The sequence below is a fragment of the Mycteria americana genome, chromosome 3 (assembly GCF_035582795.1).
Source record: "Mycteria americana isolate JAX WOST 10 ecotype Jacksonville Zoo and Gardens chromosome 3, USCA_MyAme_1.0, whole genome shotgun sequence".
NCBI lineage: Eukaryota > Metazoa > Chordata > Aves > Ciconiiformes > Ciconiidae > Mycteria > Mycteria americana.
This window is the reverse complement of record NC_134367.1, coordinates 2,667,074-2,690,257: the sequence shown is the minus strand read 5'-3', so window position 1 is coordinate 2,690,257 and position 23,184 is coordinate 2,667,074. Positions and strand designations below refer to the sequence as shown.

The 23,184-nt window shown below is 41.9% G+C and overlaps 1 protein-coding gene across 13 annotated transcripts in view; it reads right to left on the bottom strand.

The window, feature by feature from the left end:
* The window catches only part of HMBOX1 (homeobox containing 1), a 124,270-nt gene that overhangs the window by 64,319 nt on the left and 36,767 nt on the right, over positions 1-23,184 (bottom strand). For 12 of the 13 annotated variants that reach the window (XM_075497669.1, XM_075497673.1, XM_075497676.1 and 9 more), the window contains exons 2-3: positions 13,243-13,326; positions 202-681 (exon numbers count right to left, since the gene is read on the bottom strand). In XM_075497669.1, coding sequence (XP_075353784.1) covers positions 202-681; positions 13,243-13,265 — 503 coding nt within the window. In that variant the 5' untranslated portion in view covers positions 13,266-13,326. Of the gene's footprint in view, positions 1-201; positions 682-11,975; positions 12,048-13,242; positions 13,327-23,184 lie in introns of those variants that run through there. The other variant, XM_075497675.1, reaches the window with a different exon arrangement.

The following is a 23,184-nucleotide window of genomic DNA, read 5'->3' as shown; positions in this document are numbered from 1 at the left end:
TTGTCTACACAAGACTAAGAGGCAGGCGAGAGGTACCGAGATGGTGACCATTAGGGAACTAGCAGGGAAATAGCTGTCTAACGCAGTTCCTGCTTTCTTGATAATACCTATCACTACCACAGCAGTCCTCCAACACGCAGATTTCTTCTGAGGGACTTCTCCCTCTGACTTCCCCAACTTTTTACAAAGACTTCTACTAACCTCATCAGTTCCTCCACTTTGTCATCAATGTCCAAGTCCTCTTCAGAAGCTTCAAAACTGTATGACCTTTGAGCCAAGCTGTTTGCAAGTGGGTAGCGGGTAGGTGACATCTTCCCGTTGAATGCAGACAACCTCTCGTTACTCTCCCTCCCGTTCTGATTAGTAGTGCAAGGCTGTGGGGAGGTGTCGTAACTGTTGCTCGGTGATGGGGACATCCCAGAATGCTGGGTCTGTGTTGAAGCTGTGGCTGTAGAGGAAGATGCTGGGACATTGTTGGTACTGTTGCTGTAGGAACCACCTCCGTAGCTAGACCTTCTTCCAAATTTGTCACTATGCTCTTGATCAAGACGATCCAAGGTTTCCAGCGCGTGGAGGATTTCATGTCTGGTCATTCCTGTACGTCTCAGGCGCTGAAGCAGGTCTATCTGCTCTATGGTAAATCTTGGTTCGTCTGTGTAGTGAGACATGGTTTCCAGCAGACTAAAAACAAGGTAAAATGTAAAAGCAAATACTTCAGTTCAATAGTTTTCTGTGATACATGGAAAGTACCTTACATGCAGGAAAGATCAATTCTGGTCCAAAACTTTAAGTCACACACATGACAGAGCTGGCAGCCCAACAGTCCACCTCCAAACAAGCTCAGCAGGCAACCTCCCATGAATGCTAGTCTCACTATGTAGCAGAAGGGCTTATTTTCTTTGAAGTGCTCAAATAGCGTTTCTCTCTTCTACTAGCATTCCCTACACCTTCTACAACAAACCTGCAGTTAGCAGCCTTTTGCTTTTGATAAACCGCTGCTACAGAGACAGTGGATGCTCAGTAATTAAGGCTGCAACTGGATTTCAGACAAAATTTTGCCTATTGCTAAGTATCCACCAGACAGAAATCCCAGATTCCAAAACTGTTAGGTCAAGGCCAGAGGGTGAGTTTTTCTGGAGAAGTTTTAACCAGTTATGACATGAGATTTATGAATCTGAACTCTTTCGAATCGTAAGTACGAAGAGTTCAAGTTGCTGTAACTTTTTGTTGCTACCTTGAAAAAAAGAAGATAAAAAACACACCTAGCGGAAATTCTAGTGGCCTGTAGGACCAAAGTTGATTTGACTGAAGTTCGATTTCTGAAGTTAGTAACTTTTGAACCTGGAATGTTGTCACAGATCGCCTGCCCTAACAAGGAAAGTGCAGCACATCCAATTACTACTGAGCTTTCATTTAAAGAAATAAGTCTACAGCCTTTTCCTCTCCAAAGGCAGGCTTCTGATGTAACTCAATCATCATGGTGGCTCAACAAAAGCATTTTTAACTCCTAAACTTGCCAAGGTGCCAGAACAATGAACATGTATTTGCTGCAAAGCCCAGAAATGGAACTGAAAAAAAAATCACAATATGCTCCCTTAATCTCTTTTCCTTCCTAAGTCTCATCACTACAGATCCAAACAGCACACAAATGACAAGATCACCTCCTTCAGAACTCAAGATCTTGAGAAGACGGGATGGCAGATGGAGGGCAGACAGAACTTGGCAAAGAGATCAAGGCATTTTCCATCCTTCTTGTGAATCTTCTTGTGAGTCAAGGGTTTACTACAATTCCTGCAGGAGAGCAGGGTGAAGAGATCACTCAAACTCCAGGAGACATGACAGAGCTAATGTACAATCCCTACAAGGGAGAGCAGACAAACAGCAGCCTCAGGAAAGTCAAGTAAGAATTCCAAGGACCCTATGAAAACCAGAAGAGGGGTGATGGCTGTCACAATTATAATAGACGTTCCAGGGACAGGGCTGCCTACTTCTCTCCACAAATTTTGAAGATCGCTCCTCATTTCCATTTCTGCACTGGCACAGAGAAGTCCCCAACAGGAGCCACAGAGTGACAAAACTTTTTCAACTGCTGCATTTAGTCTTTTTTCAGAAAACATGAAGCACAGTAAAGAATGAAATCACAAAGTAAACCAAGCCTGTAGGTTTTGGGGCTGTAGCAAGGGCATCTCTTCAGGGGAGTAACATCTCACAACACAGACCTGACCAGGCAATGGAAACAGGCCTATCCTTGAGTCAGAGGGTATAGCCATGTCAATACTAGTAAATTAAATAGTGCCCAGGAAGATGCACCGTATGCACAGTCATCTCCAGCATTATTAAATCACTGTAACTGTCTTTGGCACAGTTTTGGTCAACCAGTGCACTCCTGACCAATTCGCAAGCTCTTTTCAAGATTTTGGATGGAGCAGAAACCACAAACACTGTTTGGATGCAGCCACTGAGACTCAAGGCTAAGAGTGTCTGGTAGTATGGATTTGGCCAAGTGGTCTTGGGGCTGAAGAAAGGAACTGAGAACTGGCTTGCTTAGTAGAGCTGTAGCTAGAGTGTAGCTGTACAGACACGGTGCTACAAAGCCAGGATGCACAAATCCACAAAAATGGCATTTGCAGCCTGGAAAATACAGAAATGAGAAGCTCCTATCTTTGGTCTCATAAAGCAACTATCAAACCCCTTTCATTGTCTCAACAGTGTGTCCCACATTGTTCAGCAGTGTGGGAGATGGAAGCAGGAGGACAATGCAAGGGGATGACTCCCATCCAAGAAAATGACTGTGTGCGAAGACAGACGGACTACAGCCATATAAGCGCTTCAGTCCAACAGGAATGTGCTGTCCTTCGGACAATTGATTACTGAAAACGTACAAGCCATTTTAAATTTTAAAAGACAAGCACACAGATTATTCTACTAAAAGGAGGGCACAGCAGCCAACGCAGCAGTAGACTAGCAACTGACTGGAATTGTAACAACTAAAATTTAGAAGTCGCATCTCAGACTGAGACGTTCAGAGCTTGACAAGGAGCATTTGGAAAAAGACATTGTGTTCTGGGTTTGGCCGCTGCGTTGGGGGAGGCAGGGCTGCTCAATCCTTTTCTCCAAGCTCTGTGAGAAGTGTCACACTGACTTACTGACTCACACCACAAACGCCTGTACAGCCTGAAAGCCCCCCATGTCAGCTCTGAGTTGCATGGTTTTCAAATAGAAAATACCTTCTTAAACACCTGGCCTTGAGATGGTTTTCACTAGATATGTCAAGCTCACCTTTCCTTAGAGATAAACCCAGTCGTGTCATTTCTTACCTGTATTTCTCATGTCACCACTTCCTGGATCATTTATCTGTCAACACCAAGGGTCATGTGCTCAAGTACTTGTCGAACTGGAGGATTTAATGAGCCAGAACCTCCACCCAGAATTACCTCTACTCAAAATTCCTACTTTTCTGACTCTTTGACATTTAATACCAAAACATACTTTGGATTATCTAGTTTAATCTCCAATTTGTTACAGATTTAGAAACCCAAAACTTTTGTCCTTCTAGGCCTGTGCACTCAAAAACTCACATCTGACAAAAGCATGACTTTCCAGATGGCTTCAAAAATGTCGAGCAACACAGAACTTACCATTCCCTGCAGCAGTTTTTTGCCACGGCCAGTCATTCCTTTAAAATTTGAGTGTGATCCCTAATTTGTCTAAAATGTCAGGACTGAGCTTCCAGATCTGGGTTCTCAGGCCAAATTAATATCCTTTAGTGAATTACACATAATCCTTTAGTGAATCCTAAGTATCCTTTAGTGAATTACTAGTGAATTACACATAATGAACTCCAGTGTTCTTGTATGCAAGAGAAACAGTTGACCTTCTGTTGTACGCGGCTGTATGTGGGAAAGTGATCTGGCCTCCAATTTGTCCCACTTTGATGCAGCGGGGATCCGCTGTGCACGTGCAGTAATTTCAATCGCGCAGGGATGCAAGGGCCGCTGGACAAGGCCATCCTCTGCTGTAAGAATACGATATTCAATGACTTCCAACTTGTGTTCTACAGAGTCCTGTTAATCTGTGGACTGCTGCTAAAAGGCTTGCAGAAAGTAATCTAAGACCAGCAAACCTACTGTGAGATTAAATCCATTATACTATGTTTAAAACAATCACTGGAAAAATGTTGGCAAATTGGGGGGGGGGGGGGGGGGGCAGTAAAAACAAAACCAAAGTCGACGATTCCAGCAGTCTGTCTGTCCATGCAATGTATCCTTCTATCTAGCCCTCCAACCCTTTTAGACAACTTCTGTGTCATTTTTTTTAACACTTAAAAAGATATGAACACCAAAATCAGACACAGTATCTCACTGGTGGTCTCACTAATGGCATACACAGATGTAAAAACTGCCTTGCTTATACTTACATACACAGCATACATTGCATCTGACATACTTCTTATTGGTCATCTTGATTTTGAACTCCTATTCACATTTTCATGTGCTTTTCTACACAAGCAAGAGATCTAGAAACAATGCTTCTGAGTGAGTTTTATGTATCGAAAACAACTGCAGGAACTGGGAATTTTCCATTAAAACCCCAAAACAAATATTGCAAAACTTGGTATTATTGAACATGTTCCAACATTGACAACTATCTACTGCTTTTTAATGAATAACTACAGTAACATTATTTAGAACTGTTACTCTAGCAGGGCTTCAGTTATTTTCCCTTTCTAAAATATTTCAATAAACTTACCCCGTTTAAAGATCAATTTACAAAGCAGTTAAGTAAATCAGCCATTTTAGAATCATCATAATTTCATTCACCTCATTAATTAATGGATATTCTCCACTACTTCATCCCCCCCATACTGCTGTAAGAGCCTCTTATCCTCCTGAACTCCTCTGGCTAGCTATAATTCAATTTGCTTCCCCCCTCTTTTTCCTTGTGAAATACAATCAACTGCGAAAGTAACAAGAAGTAAAACAAGATAGGGACAAGCAGAATGATTGGGGGTGTGCAGGAGAAAATAAAGATAGCAAATACTCTTCCTGAGAACAAAGACTGTGGACCGACTGCTTTGCTGTGGTCAAACTTTAGCAAACTTTGCTGCCAATGTAGCAAAATATCCTCGACACTAGCAGATCTTAGCTTATGATCGCATGCTTTATCTTCTGATCAGTTAGTCACCAGTTACAACGGGCTGTCCAGTTTCCTTGGGGAGATATCCGAAAGAGAGCGCCAACCAAGGGAGAATCACCATGCCTTTTTCTTCCGGAAATTTTGAAAGCAAGACCTCTGCAAAGTACTAATTAAGCTCAAAACTAAAATTGACAAATATTTTAACAACTGAATCTGGCCCTTAAAATGAATCAAGTTTATTTAGATCCTGACAGAAAAATGGTAGCTTAAAGTATCAATCTTATTTATATTTCTTACATGAAGTTGGCAGTCACACCCCAAGTAAGATGGCCCAATTCCACTCACTGCCTCTTGGTATCTATAAAGCATTAAAACTTCATGCTTATCTCTTCTGGCTCATCCAAAAGGAACCTGAGGTACCTGAATATCAGATTGAAGGGAGAACTATAAGGAGCTAAATAAGAAAGAACTTATTTTCCCTTGCAAATCCACAGATATAAAATACCCAGCAGGTCTCAACCAGCCAGATCACTCTTTTTCACTTCTAACACCACCTTCTGGAGTGAAGGCTGTTTAAGGGCATAATAGCTCTCAATACCATTGCTTTGCCTTGTCATACCACCAAGATTATTTAGCCTCTTTTTTGTATGAATTTTACCCTTTAGATACAGGGCTCCTTCCCCACTTTGGCAGTACTGATCTTGAGTGGGGGTACGTGGCCAGATACAGAGGTGTTCTCTTCCCTTACCTTCCTGCATCTCATAGAGAAAAGTAAGGCAAAACACAGCAAGGTTTTCTCACCTACTATCATAGCCCAAGCCCTCACAGATACAAGAAGCATTTACCCCACACTAACTTTCTAGGTGATGGAACACAGCAGAATAATCCCATAAAAACAGCTACGAGCTAAGCCCATGTCCAATTGAACTTGCAGAAGTTCAAAGCAATTCAATTACCCATTTGGGAATAAGGCCAGACACCAGCCTTAACACTTCTAACATTTGAGAAAATGGCTCTGGACTCTTTAATGATCACAAGAAATCATTTTTTCCACTCTTCTACTCACTGTACATGAGTAGGAAGTACTCTAGCATCACTGAAGAGATCCTCTTCTGCAGAGGTCCTTCTCCAAATTTCCATTAAAATTCACTACTTTATCTAATAAGCTCTGCAAAGCTCAAGACTTACAAAACCAGTTGCGCTTTTTGATATAAGACCTATATTTGATATAATCTGCATAATATGGATGTGGGCTAGAGCCAAAGTGTTCAGAACAGGATCCTAGGTCTGGTAATTGGTTTAAGAATGATTCTGATAAAAAGTCCCATCAGCTGTGGCAAACAGGATGGGGAGAGATGCCAACTTCTACCCTTCTTTGACATATGGCATATACTGCTGGTCCAGGGTAGGACCCTCACAGCACTACACTGTCGTGTGAACAGTAACTCCAGAATTTGTAATCTTACCTTTTACAGCACCATCATTTTTTGCCAAATAACATGCACTTTCTTGGTGTCATTGAACACAATCTTGCCCTTTAAATGGAAGAGCAAAATCACACGGTAAAGTTGTGGCTTTTCAGCTGAAGTAGGTTATCCCAAAGTATATAGCAAAGAAATTATTTTCTACAACTAGTTAACTAAACAAGTGTTTAGCTATCACAGTCTCTCTCACAGCTTGAACTCCTTAGCCTGCCAGTTTTTTCCTGTGTGTATGTGCACACAGTACTAGGAGAACCGCTATCTGAACCACTGTGGAGATGGATGTCCTCCAGCTATTAAAAACATACAGCAGAGAGAGCAGCTGTGCTGGCTTTGCATGCCCAGTCCCCAGACCATGCACTGGTGTAAGGATCCTTGTTCGGTAGGACTGGGCTGCTATGTTTCCCTTCTACGTGAGGTCTCTGATCTAGACAGCAAGCAAAAATCGGTATTAAGGATGGCGTTGCTGTTTCCAAAGGCAATATAATTTGCTTATCAACCACCCTGATATTCAACAACCCAATTCACATGAACTACCGCTCCGGATGCTTTCTATCAGAACCAGTGACTACAAAGAAACTCCACTTCCAGGTGCCCAGTCTGTTAATTTTTTAACCGTGCTTTACGTTATGCAAGCTTGTTTCTCTCTCCACACATTTTTATGAGATCTAAGGACCCAAGCAAAGTTGCATTCACTCCTCCTTCCTTTTCCACATCTCACCCACCGTTACCCATCCCAAAGGATGCAGCTGGTTCTTATAAGATGCCCAAGAGAGGGACTTTCATTCTGAGCTATAGCTGTTCCACAAACAGAGCGGTTGACATATATCACAAAGTAAACAGTACACACCATGCACACGCGTTCAGAGGCAAAGACTGGGACCCATCAAGTGCAGCTCTAAGGCCTTGTTGGAATAAAACTGGGACATTTAGGGCATAACACTATCTAGTCTTCTGAAATTCAAGCTTTGCCCTCTTCTGTTCTTACTGAACAAGTGCATCTCCTTTTATTCACAGCCAATTTAAATATTTCAGAAACGCCCAAAGCTTTGCACCATATTAAGCAAAGCTGCCTTCAAAACACTGGTTGATGCTATGAATTCTGGGGCGCACCAGAGGATTAAGGACCTGACTCATCTGAGCCAACACTTATGCTCATCAGTTGCAACTCCAGTATTTTCAGTGGAGTTGTACCAGTTTTCAAGAGAGAGAAAAAAAATCAGGCCTCAAGTGCTCATCATGTCAACGAACACAGAGCCATCCTTATCCATACGTTAGCATAATTATCTCCTGCAGTTGCATCTCTTAGTTCTGATTTTCAAAGAGGACTCTACTCCCATTCATCCTGATTCACAAACAAAATGTAATGCTTGTAATGACTGCTCTCATCCCAGGGAAACGAAAGCCTCACATTGCAGCAAGGAGTGAAATCAGACTACAAGCTGATCTATCGAGGTTAAACGTCACCGGTTCTGTTTATGAATGCAAAACACTGTCTTATGAATGCAGAACACTGCCATACGCTTTCGATCAAAATGGTGACAGTTAATAAGAGCAGCCTGAAACTTCTGAAAATAAATCCAACGTAATCAAATACTCACCGCTACACAAATTATAGAAGGCAAGCTGAGAGCAGAATATCAACATATCATTTCTTCAGGAGGCTTCAAGTTTCTCAGCTAGTTAAAGAGCCCCCAAACCCTGATTCACTACTCCTACATAAGCTGTTCTTCCACTCAGTCTTTGAAATTCTTCACTGTCGATAAAATATTTTTTACTGGATGCCGGCACACTGGCAGTAAGCAAAGCCTAAGAGTTTTGCCACTGATTCCACTTGGGTGAGTAACTTACTCTGCTTTATAGTACCCGCTTTACATCTTTGGGAAAGAGAGAGAGAACTTGAGATCGATCTTACAAGGCAAAAATATAATATAAATGGCAATTATTGTCATAATCCAAGTCTTACAAAAGGGACTGACCTCTGACTAAGCACAGGGCTGGGAGCCAGATACTTCTGAATTCCACTCAAGGCACAGACTGATTCACACTGACATCTGTCTAACCCTAACCTTCCCTCCTTCTAAAATCTGGGTTTCCTACTATTGTTGCAATTCTACAGCAACGAGGCAGGAATTCAAACTCCGAGGCTGGATTCAAGGGCAGAATGAGGGATCAGAAGGACTAACAAACAGAGAGAAAAGCTGTAGTGGCAGCTGAGTGCTGAACCAGGGCCCAAAGCCCAAACCTGTGCCAAGAGCAAAGGAGGAGCTCTTGGATTTGGAAGCCGAAGATTAAACTTTGGATATATCAGCTCTGTAACAGAAACAGAGTTACACAGCTAAGCAAATCTCACCAACACAGCGAAACACTGCCTTTAACCCACATGAAGAACCAGAGTCATTGTGGCAATAAAATTAAGACGTGGGCCTAACCTAGACACCAGACTGGCAAGTCACGTATTTTCAGCCGTCAAGATTACAGGGGCGGGTATACTGCTGTCTTCTGCCTCCTTCAGTTCACTTCAGAATTTGACCAATCCTTTATTAAAATCCAGACAGAACGTCAGAATTCTTCTCTATTAATTCTGCTAGCTGGAGTATCTAAATCCTTGAAACACATCTTTCTATAGAATACATCTGTGAGGCAGGGAAGTAAAACTATGCTAATTTTTGCGACCAAGAGCTCAGAGAAAGGAGCTGACAATTCAAAATGACTTGTTCAAAGTCACACAGGCATTCTGCAAGAAGGAAGACCAGGTGCCTGGCCAAACTTTGAGCATTTTCTCACCACACATACCGCCATCCTACAGGGCCCATCTATAGCATCAGATACGACAAGGTGAAGGACAAGTTTCACAGAATGCCATCACCAGGATGTCCACCACCTCTCTTCCACACATAAAGAAAAAGAGACGTTCTGAAGTATTTCAGGCACTTTCATTCTCCCTCAGGATCTATCGCCAGCAGTAATAATCAACACACTTCCTTAAAGAGAAATTTGTTACTTCAGAAAACTGCAATCCAAACCCAGCAAATAACTGAAACTTACCTACCCCTAATTTTGTGCTTAACTGCAAAGCAAATTTTTTTCCCACTAGAAAACAGTTTGCAAGTGTAGTTTTACTGGCACACAGTCTTAGTGGAGACAGAGATTATACTTGGAGAACAACTCAGGAATAGATAACAGCGGCTCCTTGAAGAATATAAATCATAATGGCAAAAACATGGGCTTTTGGCCACAGTTGCTTCCATATTAGAGTTTTATTTTATTTAAAAGCATTTCAAAAAGAATCACACGTCCTAATTAATGCTCTTAAAGCAAGAAACATCTCTTTGTGTAGCCCAGACCTGAACTAGAGAAATTTCCTCTTGCATGACACAGACCCAGTCTATATGCTCAGGGCAAGTCCAAATCTTTCTGTGTCCTACCTGGAGCAGGAGGAGAACACCTACAGATGCAAGTCCTGAGGCTGCAGATGCGTGAGAGAAGGTGAACTGACCTACGAGCTGCTCCTCTGCCCTTCTGCATAGCTCCAGGACTTGGTGGAAATCTCCACAGACCAGTTGAGTTCACTAACCCAGCAGGAAAATCAATCAACCAACCAACCCACTCATAGCTAGCTTCTGCCTGGGTTAGTGAGCTGAATTAGCTTAGAGAAGGCTCTGATTATTGCTATTACCAACTCAACAGGTGGGGACAAGCCAATTTTGCCAACAGCAGAAGTAGGCAGAAGAGGCACACGTGCAACAAGATTTCTTTTAGGTCCCTTTCAGAGTGGCTTAGCTGCCTATGAAATCATTAACTAACTCATCTGGTTTATCTTAAAGTAAAACTAAGGGCTCAGACAAGACATTGTTTCAGTTAAGCAAGCTTAAAATGCCAGCTGAATATTCCTACAGCCACCAACTATTTACACAGTACCTTGTCACTGAAAACAAAAAGACCAAATTAGCTGAGTCCTCTTTCACCCAAGTTTAATTAACGTGTTTCGTGTCACATTTCAAGGAAGCTGGACAGTTAACACAGCTCAGCCGTGTGGTGACTTTCTAAGCCACTGTAACTCCACTGTCCGTTCTTCAATGTGTGCTGACTTTGGTATCGTTCACATACTCATTCCTTTCTTTCTGTTGTTTTTTCCTAAATGATGACAAGGCTTCAATCTAGTCCTTTTTCCTCTGCATTACTCACACTGACTTTCTTTCCACTCAGCAGGCTTTTACTCACTCCCAAGACAGCTCTATCATTGCTGGCAGTTAGATTCATAAGCACCGGCCTAATAATTCAGGTAAACTTGAAGTGACAATGTTGAAACTGTCTAGTTCTATCAGAAATCATATTTTGAGAGAGTTTGAAACATGCAACACAAATACTGATGCTTATATCTCCCTATTAACACATATTAATTAACCAATACTGCCACGAGCCTGTGAAGTACAAGTAATTATTCCCATTATATTTATGGAGAACCCAACAGAGATATACTTGCATTGGCTACAGGAGGACTTCGTTTCAGATAAATGACTAATTCTTGTGAGACCAAAATCAAGAGTCTTGTGTTCACACCATGGCTCAAACTCCTCTCAACTACTGACTCTCAGCCAACTGTGGATAAAAAGTAGGCAGGTGAAAAGGTAACTGCAGCCAGCTGCCTACTTTGCTCTTCTGACAGAGGATGCTGCCCCATGGTAGGAGTAACCAAACTACTCTCTAACCATGGTAGTTTTAAGACTGTTCAATTTTAACCTTATTCAGTATTTAAGTTAAAACTGTTTTGTTTTGTTTTTTTAAAAAGACGTCTGTTTTCTTCTTTCCCCTTCTGAAACCACAATGCCCACTTATCCTTTTTAAAAGATACCTACGGTTTAATCTGGAAACTTTATACCTAAATGGGTCATCTTGGCCCATTTCCTCCAATTTAATACTCTCTAATCCCCTCCAAATAGGTTCATCCCAGCTTTTACTCAGTCAAAAATTATTCACCTATACTTATATTGCATTCTCGATGACCATATTAACTGCACATACGAATGAATCGAATGAAGTGGCTACTTCTCTGATGGAAGGTGGCAGCTGACTAACAGGGCACATCAGTGTGCCACAACAATTCCAGAAAGCAACAGAACAACGCGATATCCAACTAAAACTGCACAGGGGCAGAACATGACTGAAATCTAGCTAAAGCATAGGAAATTAAAACTATATAATTCACATTTCGGAAATTTATGTAAGAAGTCTGATTCAAAGTTAAAGCCGACAGACTGTCCTTGTGCTCACACAAAGCACAAAGGAGCTCTAAGATCACTCTGCAAACTCTGAATTACCAGTATAATAAAGATGCACAGGGCAGCGTGGCCTTACCTCCAGACTTCTTTCCTGCTGTGAACTAGATCTTTACAATTTCAAGTGGTGATTTTAATACTGAAATCCAACATATTTCCAGCTAAAAGAAAGAAGAGGAGGTGGCTCAGGGGACTGGCAAAGTAGGAAACCACTAGTTTTCAACAGAAGACTAAGCCACCAGCAATAGAAAATAACTAATTAATGGCTGTATCAAGAAGTCTTTTTGAAATACATTGGTAGTTTAGTTTTCAACACAAAACCCCTGGCAGTCGTTACTTTTTGCTGTGACTCCCTCTACAGAAGTCTGTGACTGCACTGTCACTTGCACTATGAATGTCCACGTGCTAGATGAATAATCTTCATCCTTGAAATAATCCATCTGGGAAAATTTGACTGCATTCACAGCAGCCCAGTACCTATTCTGTAGCCAGGATTTCTCTTTCCAACTCAGTCTGACAGAAGGTACAATCAGAAGTCAAGAGGTCAAAGTATCTCAAGAATCTGATTGCCAGTGGACAAGCATTTGGTCGTGCCTATAAAAGAGGTATGGGGAACAGTAATATAGGACTGGCCAGCGAGAGAGATGGATGACAGCACAGTACAGGTCAAGCCTTTCCTTTCAGCCTGACAAGCTTCAAACTTTGAATTCATTTGCTTATTTATTGAAGAAACAGCACGGAAACCAACCACACTGAAGATTCATGACAGAAGTCATTTAAAAGAACAAACTAATAGGCTCAAATTCAAGGATGAGATTTATTAGACAACTTCAGTTCATACTGGGATTCAAGATACAGCAGTGGTTGCTTGGACCAACACATCCAATTCTAATGTTAGGTTAGGTGCCCCAGGTTTTCTGCCTTTGCTATATAATACTACATTAACGGCGTACTCATCCCCTTTCACCAAGTCTGTAGCGGTGCTAAACTCTCTTGCACAGCTCTGGTATCCCTCTAGTATGTTCAGCAGATGTATGGAGATTTCTCTTTCAACACTACCTTTTCTCTGATCAAGGCTGAGTTTCTAAGAACTGCGTGATTTTCCTTCTCTTTCAGTGACAGAAAAGTAGAGGTAGAAATAACATATCAGCCAGACCAAGTGAAGAATTAAATCCTACTGTTCCCTGGTTTAAATGCCTAGCAAATACCAAACCAGCGGAACTCCCTAATTTAGCCAACGGCTGATAATCATTGTAACCATTTCTCTGCTCTTTTTAGACAAATTAACAGGAAAAAAACCACCAAACAACTCTTATTTTTTGTGGGTTTTTTTAGCTTGTACTTACACTACTGGAAAAGTTCTGAGCATACTTTACATGGGGATGGGACGTTATAAAGCCTCTTGAGGGTCTTCAGTGTTATTCACCATTCTGTAAGACACAATTAAAATATACAAAAACATTAGAGATTTCTGTGAAAGACGAATACATTCTGAATTCTTGTTATCTGGCATACAATTATACAACCGGCTTACAAAGGGCAACCTTACAGCAGTTTCACCAGGCAGTAGCGCCAAATCACTTCTCGTTTAAAAAAACCCCAAAGACAGGCCCCTTCAGGATCTTTCTCAATCCCCCAATCCATCCCTCTGCTAAAAGGCAGTACAATGTATACCAATCACTAAATATAACCATGGCTAAGAAAAATGCTCCCTGGAACAACTGAATTTTCTTATATCACCTTTCAATTTTTATTCTTTAAATGGATTGTTAAAGCCTCATCCTCTTTCTTCCCTTTGCCTTCAGCGGGAGCTTTGACATGGTTTGCATGGACCCATGGTCTTAAAGTCTGGTAAATAATCTTTTACATCCAAACAGCCTACGAATTATAATGACTCAAGTTATAAATGAATACTTTACAGATCTAAACGAGGCCAGCCAGCTGAGTATTCTGAGCTTGAGCATGCCCATAGGTTAAAAACTGGAAATGTTCAATCACGTTACTCTGGATAATCTGTAACTAATCCAGACCCATATATAATCACAGACCTATACTTCAATGCACATGGTAGATTCCAAAGGAGAACGTTGATGTCTGGTAGTGTAATCAGTCCAGAGACAAAAATTTAAATTACAATTGATTTCTTTTGGCCACAAGCAAATTAATCTATGCAATCATTTAGCCTTATGACAGTTACCTACCCTTTTAACTCACAAAAGCTATTAAAAGGATTATTTGGCTAACATCCGCAAAGAGCTTAGAAGACAGGTACTATGTTCTGAAAAGGAATGACCTAATAGAATTTTCTTTAGCTATCACTGCTGATGTCTTTCTCCACAAACTAACATGGACTGAAAGTGCTTCAGAAGTCAAACTATTAACCAACGGGAAAGAGAAAGGCAGGATATTATATCCAGGCAGATGCAGAAAGAACTAGAGAGAATCTTTACACTTCAGGCTATGGGCGTATGTGAGCTGGAACAGAAAACAAGTGGGTAGGGCAGCACAGGGATTTGCATGGGATAATTTTCTGTGTTCCATAAAGAAACGTCTGTAATATTAGCAACCAAGCCTTGTGGACGGACACATCTCGGCTCTTCTAGGTGTTTAAGAGTGGTCTAGATGCTATAGCATGGTTCTTCCTCTATCACACCTGCCATAGGCTTTGGGGAAGAACCGCACCTATTCCAGATGGAGTCCACTGGGCGTACACAGACTATACTATCGTTTACGTGGCTTTTTTCTTTTTTTTCTTTGTGAAGAAACTTAGGAACTCTCAGGGCAAAAGGCTGGGCTGAATGAGCTCTTCCAGAAGTAGCAGCAGTCAGCTTCTGGCCACCAACTTTCCCAGGGGTTTTATGTCTGCCCCCACATGATTGCTCCCACCCAGATGCAGCAAAGGAAAGCACTGGGTGTTTTCAGGGAGGGAGCTGCTGAGAGCTGGCTGCTGCCGTTTCCAAAACAAGTCATTTGGCCCACATCTAGCTCTCGAGCTGCCTTCTTCCTCTCCAGGAGAGGAGGTCACCAAGAGCAAGGTCACAGACAAGATAAGTGGTCCTGGCAGACCACAGGTCATGTACTGCGGCCGGGGAGAGAAATCGTGACACCAAAGTACCGATGAATGGAAGAGACAAACACACAGGTCCCTTGCAATCAACCACCCCAAACCTGTAAAAGATAGTTCTACACCAAAACACTCCTCTGTGAAATCTCTTAACTGCATTTAAAACGTTTTCCCTGAAGCAATCACAAAAAATATGAGATCACGCAGTTGACTTATTGCCAAATTTTGAGTTTAATAGAGAGCGCTGTTTTGTTTTCCAAAGATGAACAAATTAGACTTAAATACATACAAACTCCCTGAAGGTCAGAGAGGCTAATGATAGAGAACTGGATTCCTCAGAGAAAGATTTGCTTCCAGGGTGAGGAGTGTGGAAGAAGCAAAGAACAAAACCCACAAAGGAAAGAAAAGATCACCTTCCATCATCGTGAAACACAGTATTAAAACTGGAACATGAGGAGATGAGATAGAGAGCCAAAGAAAAAGCTGCAGTAACTCAGGTGTGAGATGACAAAGGCAGGACAATGATATTAGTGATACTAATGGAAGAGAAAAAAAATGGTACAGACCTCAGATGTTATAAATGAAAAGCCATTAGGATCTAGCCCAAATTTGGGATGTGAACAGAGGAGGAAAGAGGAACTTTTCCAAGATTCTCCAGATCTGTGAGCCCAGGCAGAGAATGATAGCATTTCAGCAGAAATAAACGGGAGAGAGTTCATGAGAAAATAAGAGGAATTCTCAATTTTTGCTTTGTTAAAGGTTGAGGCAGCACTATTACAGCCTGAATGCAATCGCAAACGGTCACAGACAGAGCCAAGCCGTAAGGCAGGTCAGGGAATCCTCAGGTCTGCCTTGGTAGCTGGACTTGTGAAAGCAAATGCAGTTACCCAGAAAGGAGAGGAAGCTAGTGCTTCCTACATCTGATGCCAGAACAGAACGGCTGCTATTGAAAAGGGTTACAAATAGTCTTTGACTCAACGTTGGTCTAAAGTTCAGTGGCACAGAAATACCTTCCCTGCCCCCACACACATGTAAAGGTTGCTTAAATGTTTTTGTCATTTAAGGGCACATCAGACGGGAAACAAGCAACCCCTTGCCTATAATTTTAGCCAAAAAAGTTCAGCCGCGAACAACGTAACTTCCGCCACCAACAAATCAGGATTCTGAAATCATGAGTCAATATCCCTCTTTCCCTCAGTCTCCTTGTAGCATAAACCGAAGCAGCAAACCAGGTTTGATCACAACAGCAAAAGCAGGTGTCGCCACAATCTATAGTTGATATGCAAGTAAGAACTCACAAACCTTTGCCCTTTTCGCATTATTCATTAAATAAATTATCTGCTAATACAGGGAAAACACTACCAGCTCCCCTTCCTATTCCTGGTACAGACAATCAAAAAAATTCAATATTAATATGGAAATCATGGCCATAGTTGTAGAATCAGGTGTAATGAACAATCTTGTCCCCAGCTTAAGTTGCTATAAAGGCAGCTTGAATTTACAATGGATGAGTCTTCATGGCAATCTGTTTTTCAGATATTAAAAATCTCATTTTCTCAGTACCAAGGACAAGTGGAAGTGTGAAGCACTGGAGTATCAACTCTGCATTTGTCTCACTTGACATGAAATCATTCTCATTTTAGTTCAGATTTTTAATACATTCTTGGGATCCACTTCAGTTTTCTTCATTTCTCACTGTATGCAATTAAATGTTTTGAAGTATAGTTCACCCTGATCCACAACACCCTGCAGAGGCAAGGAGGAAGTCACTTGGTAAAGATGAGGCTGATATCACTTATTTGGAAGAGAAATTAATTTTCCCTTTTAATTTCTGAGTGAGTCACATAGTAAAAAATAATGCCACCACTTTTTATTTCACTACTGCCTTCCTTGGTCAGTTCTTAAAAAGAGCTTTACAAATAACAAATTAAAAGCTTTTGTCCTTGGGGAAAAGAAACATCACAATTTTGTCAAAAGTAAAACATGAACAGAGGGGCTAAATTCTTGGCTTAAAGCCACACAGGATAGTATCAGTGGCTGAAAATGGTATCTGCCTGAGGACATAGGCCCCGCTACTACAATAGGACTATTACCAGCTACTGAAATGCAGAAGAACCAAGTTTCAGCTTGCTGATAAACCCGGTACATTGGATGGTGAAGAAAATGTGCAAATTCAGCCCCAAGAATGAAGTTCTACCACTGCTGAATTCGCAATAAAGGCAGATTCCCAACCCCAGGCATAATTGCAAACCAATCCTCTCCTAGGAGTAACAAAAAATTTCAAAATTTAAGTCTTTTACTTAATGTACAGCTTAAGGTCTGTAGGAATCGTCAGGTCTTCTGGCTGGACCCTGTGCATGCGTGTGTGCGTGCACGTGTGCGTATGCACGTGCCTATAAACATGGGCTGTTACATTTCATCCACTTCACCTTCTCTACGCTGACGCCAGCATAAAGTAAAACAAACCTGTTACCTGGCTTAACTTATGTCCAGAAGACACGTTGCCTCAGAAACAGCAAGAGACCAAGGATCCATCCATTCCAGTTCATTCCAGTGGTTAATCACCCTCTCCATTACTAATTTGTACTCGATTTCTACTTTGAACGTGTCTGGCTTCAGATTCCAGACAGTAGCTCCTGTTAAGCCTTCCTTTGCCATCTTGGAGTCCTTTATTCTTGGGAGATGTTCAGACAGGTTGTTTACCCAGTGCTTTTAAAAATCCAGGTACTGCATTTGTATCAAAACTTAAAGATAAATTCATCTGGGTGCATGCACAAAAGTAGGACTAGCGTCCAAAATACTAAAGCTAATCTAGGACTCTCTAGCCCATTTTCCCAAAATAGGCCTATTAGGAAAAAAAAAAAAAAATGCTCTGCCATATGACTTGAGGATGTGTTACATTTGTGCCCTGGAAAGCAAGGTTAAGAACCTTCTCCAAGAACTGCCACCTCCTGAGCACACACTGTGGCTTGGCGACGTGCAGCATCCAGTTTCATGCGGTCACCGTACCCCAACACAAAGGGAAGAGTTGTTTCTTAAGTCTCCAGGCTCCAAGTTATTTAAATAGCACTACTTTAAGTTAGTACATTGAACTAACTGTACCTTAAGCATGGTCTTGTGCAGACCCTCAAGAAGGTGCGCAACAAGCTCTCATCAAGAATCGTTGCTAAACAAGCAACGCAGTCACTGCATTTGCTGCAGCTTCTGGGTTACCTTGAACCGACGTTTTGCAAGGAGCACGTTGGCTCAGTTGCAATGTAACAAGGCATGAATTGCTATGGCAGAGATCTTATCTTAAGGGACAGGTTGTGACCTTCTAATCGCAGAATCACAGAACAGTTGAGGTTGGAAGGGGCCTCTGGAGGTCCTTATGCCCAAGACCCCTGCTCAAGCAGGGCCACCCAGAGCCAGTTGCCCAGGACCATGTCCAGATGGCTTTTGAGTATCTCCAAGGTTTCAGACTCCACCACTTCTCTGGGCAACCTGCACCAGTGAATCAAAGGGAGCAAGAGAGCATACTTTTTACGAACACAAATATTCTTGAAGAAACTGCTCAGAAGTTACCTCTAGTCAATGCTGTTTTCAGTCTTATTGTGACTGCGTTGGTTTACCAAACCCTTTACAGTACAACCCAGGAGAAAGCCATATTTTGGGACTGTGGTGTGGGAATAGAGTAGCATCTTGCCAAGAATTTTTTTGATGGGATCATCTTCTTCCTCAGAACTCTTTAACTGAGGGGAAATGATCGAAAGAAGGGTTTTCCCCTTTAGAAAACACACACCTCAATCTTACGATAAAGCCACACTTGGTAAACTTAAAAAAGCAAGCAAGTAAATCATTGCTTCCACAACACGCCCTGCAGTAGATCTCCACAGAACAATTAGCCAAGGATTGCAGTTAAAATAGTTACTCTATTCTTTTCCCTCTCCAACCCCACGCAAAAGAAACCTCCTTACCCAAATTTAGTGGAATCGCCTAGAGGGCAAGCGAGAAGACAGACTCCATTTTGAAGCAGACTAGCATCGGATCCTCTCTACAGAAAGACTGAGGTCACAAAATCATGAAGTTTCCACTTCATGAAGTGGAACTCACTGAACTCACCCAAGGCTTCCAGAAAAGCAGAAAAGTTCATCTGTGTTTGACTGGAAAGGACCCCGAGTTACTCCAGAAGTCCCAGAGATACATAAAAGGCAATGCAGTCCCAGAAAAAGGACATCATTTAGTATTGCTTTGTCCTTAATGGCAGCTGGAAAATGAAATGCTGTCATCAAGATACACCTGCAGACACATTTCAGCAGAGAACCCTGGGTTATATTTTCATTATTGCTTACAAATGAGCTTCCGGCCTTAATGTACCAAGCACCTACGCTGTTGTATCTCCTGAATTTCAGCATGTTGTCCCCTCCAATCATGTCTAAAAACTTGCCTGGAACCAAAGGCCAGACCTGAATTAGCTTTTCTGGCTAAAATTACAAGTGAATCTCGACAGCGGAAGACTGACAGCAAGGCACACAAAGTCATGGCTAACAGCGATAGCTAATGGCTGCTACAAAGACCACTTCCTTAATGATCAAATAATGTTACCTTAATTCACTTAGATCAGTTTGAGCACTGAAACAGATGAGGAATAGTGAGATGGTCATTCACACGTGAGAGAATTTATAGAGATGGTGACTCCCAGTTGAGTGGTTCAGCTCAAAGTGTTTGACGCTGCATTGCAACAGAGCAGAAGCTGTCACGAAATTAGTAACCGCATGTCAGAAGACAACAGGCAAGAGCAGAGGGCTGAAGGAGCAGTCCAATGCCAGCTAACTGCTACAATGGGCAAAACATACCCTACAGTAGAATGAAGATTTAAAGCACTTGCATGCCAACAATAGGGATTATACCTTGAACTCTGTTGATATGTACACCGTAAGGCATATACGTTCATCTGGACAAAACTGCAGATGGGAGACTGCCAAGTCCTTGAGTCCAAGCCTGGGCCAAACATACAATAAATGAGAGGCTCATTCAAAAAAGATCCCAATTAACACTAATTACCTTGACAGCTAGGAATACAGTGACATACTAGCACTGGATATGCCAGCTGAAATGAGATTTTATATTGCCAAGCATAATGTGTGCATACTGCGAGTATACCTCCACTGTAGAATGTTGTTAGATGTGAGCATCTCTGCTTACTAAGTCTGTCCAGGCAGGCTCACGTGCAGTCCATCCCTGCGTGGTTACAACCGTAATAATGCTGCAGTTAAATTTCTCACCAACTGGAACTGCCCAAATGAATTACCATGCAGTACGCTGCGGAAGAACTTGATCTCCTGAAGTGCCCCAAGTTCACCATCTCTCTAGTCTAGCTAGCACCCAGTATCCGTTTTGGCACAGAGGAATTATTTACCCTGTTTGACTGCAATTTGAGTGCAACAGGATGCAGACCAAGCACACTATGCCCAACAGCGCACCGGAGGAACAAGAAAGAAACTGTTGCTATCGTGGCTTCCAGGTCTCAGTGGGGAGCTCATTCATGTTGGAGAACAACCTGACAGAGTTGCCCTGCATACCACACATGGCAAGAGGTACCCAACTGAAGGAAAACCAGCAACAGCACCAGAAGCACAGCACCTTGCAGGTCTGATATGGTCAGCAGTGCCTTCAGAACATCCATCTGGTACATAAAACTCTGATAAACTAATCTCAGCCTGCTAGTAACAGGACATACAAAGATAAGAAAACATACTAGTTTTCCCAATGTCTAGAGGACAACTAACCAAGGCTACTAGAATCAGTACTTACAGAGCTTGGCTTTTGATCTTGCAGTTGTGCAGGTTTACATGTTGGACTTAAAACAAGTATAGTCTTTCAAAGACAGGCCTTCCTCTTTGGCTGTCAATTCCACTCAGACCTGCAGCTTGCTTGTTCCAAAGAGGATACAAATGTCCACTACGAAGACTAACACTCAGTTGCCATATAAGTCATGGCCAGTGACAGGCAAGTTCCAGAGCACAAAAATGGGAGGGAGGCACTGCAAAACATGCAACAGCCCTAAGAAAACAGAGCGTTCATCTGACTGCACAGGCAGAGACCTTCCTTCATCTATGACTCTCCAGGAGACCCCTATGCACCTTCGCAGATACCACCAAACCTTCTTTAGCAGAATTCCAGAAATTGTACTTGGCATCAGGTCACTTGACAGAGGGAGATTAACTGCAAGACAGGGGTACCGCAAACCCTTGGCAAGCACAGAAAACTGCTACTGCACGATCCTATGTGAATACAATGATGCTCAATGCAAGACGCACGTATATTCAGCTGAAGTGAGCTGAAGAACCTACGCCCTGTTGCCGACCTAAGAAAAGAAACCAGAAGTGTATCTGCCATCACTAGTACCAGGAACAAGCACAGAAGAAAAATAAGTAATGCCTTACGATCCTTTATTTTTGCATTGCTGTATGGCACAAAAAAGTATTAAGAGGAATGTGGTATCACTTGGCAATAGCAAATACACCGCATAAAATTTAAATATTATCTTTTTTAAAATAGGTTTTGGATTTAAGATCATCATCCCCTTTTCCCAAACAGTAATCTGATAACATGCTGTACAAACAATAAACTTGTTAGGAACTTTACAAAACATGAAATGGTGTTCTGAAAAGCTCTGTGAGCTCTCAGTTACTTGTAATAAAATAAGTGTGCAACCCTTTTCCATCCCCAAACAAGTTTGCACAAAATTGTGCCATAAAAGGAGACTACAAGCATGGCAGTCTCGCCAATGTCTGCCCTCTTCCTTACAACTGAAGGTAGGTTTGATGGACAGTCATAGGGCACCCATCTGTGGTTCACTTCAGAATACGACTAGTTATCAGAGAAGCCGCATGTCCGCCAGTGATGCTGGAACTGGGTTGGGATCTGGCAGATGTGTGCTCACTGCAGCAGCAGATCAAACAAGTCTCCTTGCCCCTCTCCATCCCCATGACCTTGTCAACTGGTTGTGCTTAAAATATTGATCTGTGGCTCTACCTTCCTTTTCTGCTTTCCCCTCTTCTTCTTCTCTGATGACCCAGACTTTCATCAGGTCCACCCCTAAAGGTATTATCCATGTCAAGCAAAGAGTAGGATCCAAGTTTTGTTTTCTTTTTCACATGCTTCGCCAGAAAGCCTGTGGGGCTCTTTCACCCCTGCAGAGGTACACGGTTTGGCAGATGCAAGTGAAAGAGGGCAATCTTTTTCCTCCAAGGTAAAGCTGTACACTGGCAGATTTATTCCCAAGACACTCCATCTTGTTTCTACCCACTGACAAGTTTAGAAGAAACAGAGATTACTTCAGTCAGCAGACTAGCAGTGATGAAAATGTTCTGGTTATCGTGGTGTTATGAAAATAAATTTTTAAAAAAGGGGCATTTAGCAATGTGCTTTCATAATTTCAGGGTTTGAGGCACTTCATTATTTGGAACAGCAGACTTGAAAAAGAACACTAGCTGTATACGAAAAGGACGTTTTTTCGTTTGTCTGAGGTGTTTTTCATGTGGTTACTTATTGCCTGAATAGCATATGAAGGAGAGTAAGAGATCAGTAAACTACAGGCCTTACTGCTGGAAGTACACCCTGTACAGAAACCTCATACACTCTCTTACACTTCTGCCCAAATAAATAAATAAATAAATTGAAATATTCCTCAGCACCTATTAGAAGTGCCAATAAGATTCAAGCAAGCATCATCTGGATGCTCAAGCAGGACATCCTAACAGCCAGCACAGTTCTTTCCCCTGTCTGTCCCTTTAGCCTAGGCAGCACGCCCCACATGGAGATCTCTTGCTGGCTAAATATTATTCTTGCGAAGGCCTTCTCCTGCTTAACATATTAACAAGGATTTATAGGAGTGACTGTCTGGAACACTGCTTAACAATGCTAATAGCAGAGTTCCAAGAAATCACTAGTTTGGCAATTACAAATACAGCAATACATGCTGAAATATGTGCTCACGCTTGCTAAACCTGTAATCCAAGTTTTCTTTTTCTTTTTTTTTTTTTTTTCCCCTCCCCATAATAAGCGGTTTAAATTTAGTAGGCATGATTCACTCGGTGCAGGTTTGCTTGCCTTTTTTTTTTTTTTTTGCACTTGGAATCCATCTTGGATGACATCTAACAGGAAGACTGGAGGAGGGAGGCAGAATCTGCCTTTCTAAAGAAAAGCCAGCCCATTAAATGCAATGTCTTCAGAAATTTTG